The 11,560-nt window shown below is 37.6% G+C and overlaps 1 protein-coding gene across 1 annotated transcript in view; it reads left to right on the plus strand.

Moving 5' to 3' along the window:
* Positions 1-11,560, plus strand: part of TBX18 (T-box transcription factor 18) — a 29,851-nt gene that overhangs the window by 14,526 nt on the left and 3,765 nt on the right. The window contains exons 5-7 of the mRNA XM_036414940.2: positions 1,119-1,286; positions 5,044-5,108; positions 10,740-10,834. Of these exons, the coding sequence (XP_036270833.1) occupies positions 1,119-1,286; positions 5,044-5,108; positions 10,740-10,834 (328 nt within the window). The remainder of the gene's footprint in view (positions 1-1,118; positions 1,287-5,043; positions 5,109-10,739; positions 10,835-11,560) is intronic.

Consider the following 11,560-nt stretch of genomic DNA (forward strand, 5'->3'; position numbering starts at 1 on the left):
ATATAGAATCCCAGCAGCAATTACCTCTTGGGTAAGGCTATTTCTTTACCCCACTTCCTCAACCTTGAAAGCAAGCATATAAAGAAGAAGAAAAAAAATTCACCCATAAACCCATCATTCAGAGATGATCACTGTTCATATCTTGGTGTGGGTCCTTTTTACTGTCTATTTTTATATAGTTTTGATTAGTTTATAAACAATGTGGGTCCTTTTTTATCATTTAAGATTTGAAAGGAAACATTTTATTATGTGGTTTAAAGTGTCCTAAACTGTATTAGTAATAGCTGAATAGAACCATATCCAGTTGTGTTGTCTTTCATTAACCTAACCAATCCACTTATGTGAGTGCTTTATAGTTTTTCTACTGTTGTAAAGAACACATTGCACATCTTTATACATGAAATGCTTTTCTGAATCTTGAATATTTCCTTAGGACAAATTCTCATAAGTGGAATCCCTGGGTAGAAGGTAGTTGGAGTATATTATTAGATTCCTCCAGCAGAGTCTGAGAACACCAGTTGTTCTATCCCCCAGTATCTGGGTTTTGAAAGCCTTGCTGTGATGTAGGAATGGACACCGGGCTCTCTATACAAACCAGAGACTTCGTGAACCACACACAAGGCAGACCTTGGGGTATCCTTAAACGTCCCTTTGTCTTTGAATAGACATGTTGCAGTCATTAGTAGGGGAAGAATGTTCTCTGAAGAAAACCCTGGTGTGAAATATTTGTTTTTTTAGGGGATGGGTATGGTGGAATTTAAATAATCATTTCAATCTCATTTTCAGTTTTATTGGTTTCAATTCTATGTTCCAATTTGGCTCATTAGAAGTAAAATACATATGAATTTATTTTTGTATTTCTAGAAACAGAAAATTTGATGTTAAATACACTGGATTTCACCAAAATAATAATTTTTTTGGTATTTTTATGCACATTTAACAGATGACATCCTAGCTCTCCTACTCCAATTTTGATATACTTTATTAAATTGGCTTTTCTGCATCCTTGGAAATTTTAATTTCCAACTGTGATTTATTTTACATATTAAATATTTAGTCATGGTGTTGAGATTGGGCAGAAGTTCCTGACAAACTTGGCTTTTCTTTCCTTGAAATAGATTATTCTTCATTCTATGCACAAATACCAACCCCGTGTCCATGTCATCCGCAAAGACTGTGGAGATGACCTTTCTCCCATCAAGCCCGTGCCTTCTGGGGAAGGAGTGAAAGCCTTCTCCTTTCCCGAAACTGTGTTCACCACCGTCACAGCCTATCAGAATCAGCAGGTATTGTTCCTAGAATTGGTATCTTTCTACCCTTTCATTTCAATTGTAAATAGAAAGCTAGCTATCCTTTTACTGTACCTATACATTATGAATTGCTATAAAGCATTTGTCATAGTTGATGTCCAGGGTGTGTGTGTGTGTGTGTGTGTGTGTGTATAGTAGTAAAAGTTCTTTATCCATGATTCCTCAAATAAGGCTACTCTACTGAGGATTTTTTTAAGACAAGAATGTGTCTCATGACTGACAGTGTAGGTTTACTTTCCATTTTGTGATATTGAATCATGATATCATAGTAAAATTAGGAAGTGTACGTATTGTCTAGGAAATAGACATGTGGAATATGAAAAATGAATTATATCACAGAGCATGAGATTTGGTAGTTCACCTTATTTTAAAACTACAACCCATGTATAATGAGGAATATTTTAGGAGCATTTAATTTTTATAGTTATTTGGGAATATATACAAATAGGGCAGTTTCTTTCAAGATGCATTTTAATTGTGATAGAAGGTGATGCATATGTTTATAGACTGAGAGATCAGCAATTGTGGAGTAATCCTTTCCTAAATTTGGGAATAAGCTGATAAATGAAATAGTTCTTGTCTGTATGGGTAAGCATACATGTATTTTATTTTTATTTATTTTGTTTTTTTATTATTGTTTTTTATTTTTTTATTTTTATTTTTTAACTTGTATCTTCCTTTTTATTTATTTTATTTTTTATTTTTTAAATATATTTTATTGATTTTTTTGCCCCCCTCCCTCCCTCCCATAAATACCCTCCCTCCCCAGAGTTTTATGTCCATTGGTTGTACTTATATGCAAGTACACAAGTCCTTCGGTTGATCTATTATCTCCCCCAGATCTTCCTCCCCTCCTCACTGTACTATGCTGCCATAAAAAAGAAGGAATTCTCATCATTTGCAGCAACCTGGATGGAATTGGAGAACATCATGCTGAGTGAAATAAGCCAATCAATGAAAGAGAAACACCACATGACCTCACTCATTTGTGGATGATAAAGAACATTATAAACTGATGAACCAAGAGACAGATATAGAGACAGAAAAGCAACAGGCAGACTGTCATATTTTTTAAAAAATATTTTATTGATTTTTTACAGAGAGGAAAAGAGAGGGATAGAGAGTTAGAAACATCGATGAGAGAGAACCATCAATCACCTGCCTCCTGTATACCCCAATTGGGGATGTGCCCCAAACCAAGGTACATGCCCTTGACTGGAATCGAACCTAAGACCCTTCAGTCTGCAGACCGATACTCTATCCACTGAGCCAAACCGGTTTCGGCCATACATGTATTTTTAAGGCTGTGTTAAGTAGGTGGAGAATTCAATTAAACCAATAATTTAATCCATGCAATTCTGGTCAGTTTTTATAAGAAATAGGGATGTAGTTGAGGCTGATGTGGCTTGTGTTACATTTTAAAAAAGAATTTCAGTTGTCAGCAGGATTATTTTAGATCTCCATTTCTCTTTCAATTTCTATACATCTATTAAAAGCTTAAAGCTTTATAATCTCTCTGTTGTGGTTTCTGTTGTTTTAAAGCTCCCGAGGAGATGTGGATCCTGTCCTGTGTGACTTCCTTTAAGTCTGAGAGGCTCATCCACTCTCATCCCTGTGCAGGAACCAGTCCCACTGTGGAGGCTCCCCTGCCCTCTCACACTCTCATTGTCAGGCCTTTCTTGCAGGCTCTTTGGAAGGAACAGGAAATTAACCCTTAGAAGAGCTAGAGACAATTAGGAAGATATTCTGAAGATATGTTAGGTGCAGAAAATGAATATTTTTTAAAGGAAAAATATAATGCATGTGGAGAAAAGAGCAGAGTCATTTCATTTTCTTTCTCTGTTTCTGTTTCTTCCTCAAACACACAAAGATTAGCCGAGTTAAATGTTTTGTGTGTATTTTTCTCCCAGCCTCTGTGATACAATATATGAGAAACAGTGAGCTCTTAGTATATGTTGGTGTCTAATAGCACTTAACAAACGCTGACAAATAGATTGAGAGTGGAAAAATTAAAAGAAGGGAAATTGATAATGATAAAATGCAATCATGTTTATTTTTAAACTTCCTAGCTGCTAGTATTTTGAAGAATTTATGGAAAATTGGTAAGCAGCCTAGCCTGGTGGTTAACAGCATCGGCTCTAAAGCCTGGGGTCCCAGCCCAGTTCTACCACCAAGAAACCTTATGATCACAGGATACTTAAGCCTCAGTTTAAAAGAAAACATAAAATTGGGATAATAACTACATATGAGTTGCTATGAGAATTAAACATAATAATATGCATAAAACTCTTCATATAGCCTACATGGTATACACTCAATAGATGTGATGTCAGTAATAAAAATAACGATGATGTTATTGTGCTATATATCTGCATTTGTTAAGACATGGTACCATTATATAAAGACATGGTACCATTATATAAATACTGTTTTAAATGTATACTTAAATTATTTAGTGTTTTTAAAACATTTAATGAACACAGAATTGAGCTATAATGAATTATAAAGAATTCCTTCAATGAGAGAGTGGCAGACACAATAAATTAATTAGCAAATCCTTGCATTATATAATTTATAATATAGTTTTATAGACATTCTGAAAGCCTTTCATATGGAACTCATATGTCTCAGGTGTTACATAGCTGATTGGAGGCTGGCTGAGAGCACACACAGAACTATATAGGGACATTGAAGATGACTTTCCAAAGATGCCTTTCTTTGCCTTAGTGTCATCCAACAGTGTGTGTTTGTCCTCAACCAAAACTGTACAGTCAGAACTATGTTCATTAACTTTGTATATTCTGCTAAACCAAGGAACAGAGGAAACAAAGCATGATGTGCTTCTTAGAAAATAGGCTGTAAATTCCTCTGGATAAAGTGGAGGTCTGGAAAAAAATAGATGAGATGCTGGTTACTAGTGTTAATTGCAAGATGATACCACAAAAAGTACTTTTAATGGAGATGACTAGACTATTTGTAAACATCCCCCACCCTCCCAAATCTTGGGGTCTGAGCGGGCAAAAAGCTGGTTATGAGTCAACAAGTTATAGAACTGTAGTTAAAATGAAAACATCATTTATTTCTACTACATGAATAAGATGTAATCCCATTAGAACTTTCAAATAGTGGCTTCTGCTGGTTATGTACTCTGGTGAGTTCAGGACTCCATATATAAAATTTTCCAATGAGAGTCATAAAGATGGTTCAAGGAGAGACAGAAAAATAGAGAGGCAGAAAAGTTAATGGGATTTATATTACCTAACTCTGAAGAAGAGAAGAATATGCAGGAGCTCAACAACATACAGGCATACACAGGGCCCTTACATTGAAGTTGGAGGTGAGCTGTTTCCCATCACTACCATTGTCAGAGAAGCAGAATTAAACTGGATCACAGTTAAAGGGAAGAACTTTAGTTCAGAGAGACTGGAAAACAAAGGGCAAGTTATCTCCTTTTCTAGGCACATTAACAGCAAAACAAACTTTATTCACAGTGCTTGAATTAGGGGTGGGGAATGTCTTTCTCACGGGTGATTTCTGAAATTTTCTTCTAGCTTTGCTGCTAAGATAATAAAAATACATGGGAAATGAGAGAGGAACACAATAGAATCATCTGACATTTAATTTCAGAATTACTTGTAGTTCTGCCCTCCTTTTTCATTTTTAATAACCTTATTTGGCATTTATAATAAGATTCAATGTGATTTTTTTTTCTCTTTCTTTCTTCACTCTGCAGATTACTCGCTTGAAGATAGATAGGAATCCATTTGCCAAAGGCTTCCGAGACTCTGGGCGTAACAGGTAGGTCTTAGTGAAGGACATTGTGGCTGTGGTAAATATATTGGATTGTTTTTATTGTTGTCTTTCCATGACAAAATAATTACATTTACTGACATGGTTAGGAAACCATTTCTGATGAGGGTTTCAATGTGTTAATACTATTGAGCCTTGTTTATAAGTTACTTTTTGGGTGCAGTGTTGTGACCTACCCATTCTTAAATGTGTGATGCCGGAGTGAAAATGGGCGATCTTGGCATGGATAGCACATGCTCCTCTGAAGGGGCCTTAAGGAAGGCTGCCCTTACCGGCCCAGGGGCTTCCATATCCAAGTCAGTATCCTCTCTGCGTCTGCTCTTGGTTTACAATCTGCTTAGTGATGTCACAGCTATCTATTGATTCTGCCTTTGGAATATGGCAGGTCTCTTGTTCCCTCCGATTTCCAACTGCTATATGAAACTGCTCCCCATTGCCAAGAGAGCTGATATTCTTTAGTTTCCAAATTTGTCTTGGCTCTGCTGACAGCCACACACTTGTTTATTTTTTCTGTGTCGTGTTTTATGGTGTTTGTACTAAGTGGGAGAGCTACAATAATGAATTCCACTCTATTACTTTTATCAAAAAGCAGATCACCCTAGTCTGTGTGCCAAGAGCTTTTGAATTTATTGATATGATTTTATTCCAGTACAGTTCAGTGCAACGTTTTCTAAAATAACTGTTGATAGTAGTAGAGAGTAATAACAGACTAACGTTCTCCAGATGCCTTTTCAGGGTAAGGCTTTGAGTTAAATGTTTTTAAACGCATTTTGTTTTTCAAAAGGTATTTGAGAAATTTTTATTACTTTACTCCAGAAATTATTCCACTACTCTTTGAAAACTTGGTATTGACAGATTGTGTCTACATGAAGTCAAAATCCCCAATTATCTTATTTTTAGGGACAATTTCATTTAAAATTGTAGAAAGAAGACACTCAGGGAGTAGCCCAGATTTTTAGTTCTTTCAGCTGATTAATTGGGCAAGGCAGGTGTAAAGACATTTTCTCAGAACACACTCAAGTGCTTGCAGACTTGATTTCATCTTTCTATGCAATTGCGTCATTTAAACACCATGCAATATGGGGACTAAAAGGCAACTAAAGTGCTACTTGGAGAGCAGCTTTTAACTTGGTGCAGGGAGATCAAGAAGACTAATAATAGGGCTTCCCTCTGAAATTCGTCACTGTGTGGAAAGATTTGCATGTGTTCCTACGCTCTGATGTGGCTGTATTAAAATTATTCTGTGTTTTTCGATGTCTGTTTCAATGTGGAGAACAACTTTGCTTGGCTTTTGTCATGTTCCATTAGCTCCTAGTGAACTTGGCTTTCCAGAGGAGTTTCTGAAAGTTGAATAGTTTAGAAAGGAAGATGGCTACTGGTATGACTGAAGGGAGCCTTTGGGAGGTCTCCTTTTCTAATTTGACAAATACTTTGGTAGAATCTTCTTGTGGTTTTGGTTCGAGCAGAACAGTATTCATCTAGTTAAGAGTCTTGCATATATTTCAGTTTTGTAATTAATTGTTTTTAAAAGCAGAGAACGCATTTATTAAAATTCACTGAAACTTCAGGAGGGCAGCACTGAGGACTGGAGAGTACACAGCCAGGAACCATGTCCACGTTCTCCAGTAGGCAAACTCTAAGCAAGACCTCACTGCTGTGACCTTACACGGTCGGTTCATTCTTGAAGCAGTAAACTTAAAAATATTTTCAAAGGCATATTTTGGGTAGATTATGATAGTGAATAAACCTACATGTAGAAATGAGATGATAGGCTGCATATGATAAGTTTTCAGAAAGATTTCTATAAACATCAGCATAACGCAAAGGCATCTTTTTTTGTTTTGTTATTGTTTTAAATTTGCTCAGTGAAAAAATCAGTGGCTTTGGTGAAAGCCAACTATTAAGTCTATTGTTTGGTGAGGTCAAACCCTAGGCTTAAGACAGATATTTTCCTTCCCTTTGGTTGTTTCAGGAGTACAGAGGCCAGGCATCCATGGTGCTTATTACTAGTTCTTTCTTGACTCTAAAACTTTTAGAGTTTTTAATGGGTATACATAAAATAATGAATTATGTGTTAACACTTTTTAAATTTTGCTAAAACTTTATTTTGCTTCCAATGTTTAAACAATAGTTTAGTATAGGGCAAACATGTTGAGCCTATACATAGCTTTCTTGGTAGTGAAATGAATAGTTTCACTTTTCTTCTCAGTAAAATTATTTCTTCTGCTTCTCATACTTAAGCTCTTCATTGCTCATTTTTGAAATGTTAAATATCTATAAACCAATATTTCCTACTTAAAAATATTTGATTTTAACATTTTCCATTGATAAATGCAAAAGGCACTTATCAGTTTTAAAGCTTTCTAATTTATGTATTGTTTTCCCTTTTAAGAAAAGAACCTGAGTTATATTTAACAATTGGAGGGTACATTGGTGCTGAGAGCTTTAGGGAGGAGTGATTATATATAATATATTAGAGAAGAAAGCCTATGAGAAAAAGTTCAATATATTTCTTTACTATCCCTGGTTCTGTTGCTGTTGTTACTAATTTTTAATGCAAATTTTATTTTTATTTCCCCCACATATGAAATAAACAAATTAAGCAAGATAAGAAATAAACATGGACTTGTGATTTTTTAAACTTTATAAAACAATTTGCTTTAATTAAAATTATCCCTTCCTAGCTATTTACGGTTGTACAGCCTATTTTATAGGAATCAGTAGCTTCAATCCTTAAAAGCTTTCCTGCAAGACATTTGCTACGTGAAAGAGAATTTATGTGCTGAGAATAGTTTCATTCTTCAGTTAGGCCTTAGGTTTGACCCTATAAAATTTTTTACTCAGGAAGGTACAAAAATTTCTTCTCTTTAAATACTTCAGGAAAAACATAACCATTTTACTAAATAAACTTGGCCATTTGATAGCATAAATTAGGGTGGTGATAAAATGTGGAAATTGTTCAAAGGCATCTTGTATAAATTATCACCTTGGCTACACTCCTGCAGGAGGTGCCTTTTATCTTTTCTTTAACTAGACAGGAAAAGTCTCCATTACTGGAGAAAATGAAGGCTTTAAAAAAAAAAAAAGTCCAGATTCAGCTAATAAATATTTTATAACTGTTTCCTGCAAAATATTTCAAATCCTTTCTGGAACTTGTAGTGTGAAACAGCAGCCTCGAGAAAAATATCAATAGCTCCAAATGAGATCACTTGTAGATATGTCACCTTCAGAACCTCTTTAAAACTTAGGAGGTCAGTGTTTGGGATGATCAATAACTTCTCCCTTCCCCCCCAAGAATTTCTTAGTCTATGGATTTGTATTTGAAGCATAATAAAGTGTACGCTGCTAATGCAAGTAATGCAGTAATGCTCATCTCTATAGTTAAAATATTTTTAAGTCTGGTGGCTTCTCATTAATTATCTCTCAGTGAATCTCCTTTGAGACCACTTCATGACCACTTTGGTATCTTTAATATTTAAAACTATGATTACTGAAACTCATCTATGTGCTAATAAAAAAGCAGCTTTATACAAACCTGTGTCCTAACTTTCAAAAAAAGCTTGTTTTTAGGAAGTCATACAAATTCAGTATTTGTTTAAACTAAATATAGAGTAATCAGCTAACTAGCACCTAGCATTTGATAGTAGAGTATTAAGTGACAGGCAGACTACATACAGGCTGCAAACTCCCCCCCTAATTCATACTTCAATGTACACAGAATGCTGCTCAGTAGAGTGGTCTTGGGTTTGGCTTGTGGTTCAGCCACAGATATGATGTCTGGTTTGGGAAAAATCACTTTAATAGCAAACAACGTTCGAGCCAGGACAGGATTCAAAGCTTTTGTATTCTAATCCTCACTTTGTGGGAAGCTGACATCCAGTGAGGTTAGTGTAATTGCTTAAGGTCACATGGTGAGTTTTAGTGTTTCAGTCTCAATTCACTTCTCCTGACCCTCAACCTAGGCCCTTATCACTGCTCTCTGGCACCCTGATTACAGCTGGAGCCAGAGTCCGCCCTTCTCTCTCAGTGCAGTCCAGGTGAGGTCCATGCAGGCCCGCTCTGTGCCCGGTACTGGCACCTGTGTGGCCCTGGTGATGGCTCTTACAAGTGTTCCCAGAGCAAAATCCCCTGAACCTGTGACCTTAGAGATGAGTCTGGTCCATGTGTGTCTCCTATGAGGATGGTTCATGTATGCGAGCCTGTGCATGTACCACACCACCACCCATCCACACACACACAGCTGGCTTCCATCACTAAGATGAAGTAGTAATGCTCCTATGGAGTCATGACAGAAATCAACAAATTAATGAGTCTGTACCCTGACCACTCCAAAGAAGCAAATTCAATGTGCAAAACCTTAATGGATAATGGCAGGTTATGTGAAATTATTTTATCTGCACACATCACTTACCACTTTTATTGTCTGAAGGGAGGGAGTGTCCTTTAGGCTTATTTCATAGATCCTGACTTAAAGATGCAGGGAAGGCAGATGAGGTAGCACACTGAGTCTAAGCTATTAGAGATGGCCCTATCTTTAATATCTACATTAAACACAGATGACATATGTATATCACATAAAACTGTTTCTAACAATCACAAGAGAGGTCTGAGTATTTGTTTGACACTCACTACAGTAGAGCTATATGTTTCATGAAAAGCACAATGTTATTACATTAATAAATTGCTTAGGGCTGAGGTGGTTGAGGGAAAAGTGGCCAGGTCTTGAGAATGGGCTAGTTAAATGAAGGGCCTCGTTTCCAGAACCTAGAGGACTTAGTTATACGATATAAGGAGGGGAAGACTCTGAATCACTTAAGGTAGGAGATACATACACATATATCTGTAGTTAGAGTAGTTGCTCTTGTTTTAAAATATGCATATATCATGTAAATAGTCCATAATCAACTTGTTCTGTCTTTAAGTGTTCATCCTTTAAGGGTATGTAGGAATTTAAAAATAATGTTTGATGCTAATGCCAGCTCTGTATGCCCTACCGCCCTGTGAGACCACCTTCCTATGATCCTCCTGCATCGTGTGCTGAGATGCCAGTGCTACCCCTCAGACCTCCTGTTGCTGGGCTGAGAACCCACACTGGCTGCCCCAGATGTGATGGAGATCAAGTCCCTGAGAGGGAAATCAGTTTTCTTTGGATGAGTGCTCCTCTAAGCTGGCTGCTGAGGCAACGAGTGATGGACAGAAATGTCTCTTAGGAAAGAGGTGGCTGCACAGGGCATGCTCTGTGGCAGAGACTTCCTCACCAGAGAGAGGAAGTAATGTAACAGGGAAAGGGGGGGTTGGTTCCAGATCACAGCATAGCCTTGGAGTCACATCAGCTAGGATGGCTGGTCTTCACCTCAACTTAGCCCAAGGGGCAGCCTTTTATCCTCCAACGTCGGCTTAATTGTCTAACATTAACAAGACTTCTTGGGTGGTCATCCTCTTGCACGCTAGTGACGGAATGGTAGCCCATCTCTGAAGCATTTCTTTCTGCCTGTGCCAAGCTTCTCACTTGCCAAAGTCCCTACCACGCTATTTTCTGAGCTGCTTATTCCCGAGGAAGACTCCAGTGCTCCTAACTTAGCTTCTTTTGTCCATCCCCATCCTGATCCTTCCATTTAGAATGGGTTTGGAAGCCCTTGTGGAGTCGTATGCATTCTGGAGACCTTCACTACGGACTCTCACCTTTGAAGATATTCCTGGAATTCCCAAGCAAGGTAAATCACAGAGTCTTCCAGTCAAATAAACAGCCAGTTCCTGCCTAGAAGCTCAGGAGCTGAAAAATGAGCAAGTCATTATTCACTGTGGCGACCTCATCACCAGCATCCTCCCGTTACAGGATCCAACTCTCGCTGTGTGGTATGGTGATGGACCAGACAAAACAGCAGTTGTGGTCTTAGGTTAAGTCTTCGATGTCTTAGGCTGTTTACATATTTCATGACCTTCACCTCACCTTAAATCTCTTATTAAAATTAGAGGTGGACTAGGGGGCTCTGGTGCCAGGTACACCGCACTAGAAAGTGCCATTGCTGGTTCTAGTTCAACTTTCCTTGCCAGCGTCTTTCTCTTCTTCCTTCACCAGAGTTGGCTGTAGGCAGGGTTTATGATGAGAAAGCCAGGCACACTGGGGAAGACTTCCCTGGGCTCACTCCTGAGCATTTCTCCCAAGCTCAAGGGTAGTGTTTCCTTAGAAGAAGTGGGCTGGATAGGAATGACACTTCCATGCGCTTCCTTCTCTGCCTGAGGTAGGTAGGACTCAGGCTGTTTACTCCTGATTCTGCCCAGATCCCCAGGGAGAAGTTAGTGTGCTTTGTTTTAGATAATTATCATTGGTTGAATTGGACTTTTAGGTTATTTTGAGAAGCTATATAAAACACTGTTGCTTGTGCAATGACTGTTTTACAACCTGTCCAGTCCATTGGAATTCTTCTCTCCCCTTAAGT

Source organism: Pipistrellus kuhlii, unplaced genomic scaffold (genome assembly GCF_014108245.1).
Source record: "Pipistrellus kuhlii isolate mPipKuh1 unplaced genomic scaffold, mPipKuh1.p scaffold_m20_p_5, whole genome shotgun sequence".
In the NCBI taxonomy this organism is placed as follows: Eukaryota; Metazoa; Chordata; class Mammalia; order Chiroptera; family Vespertilionidae; genus Pipistrellus; species Pipistrellus kuhlii.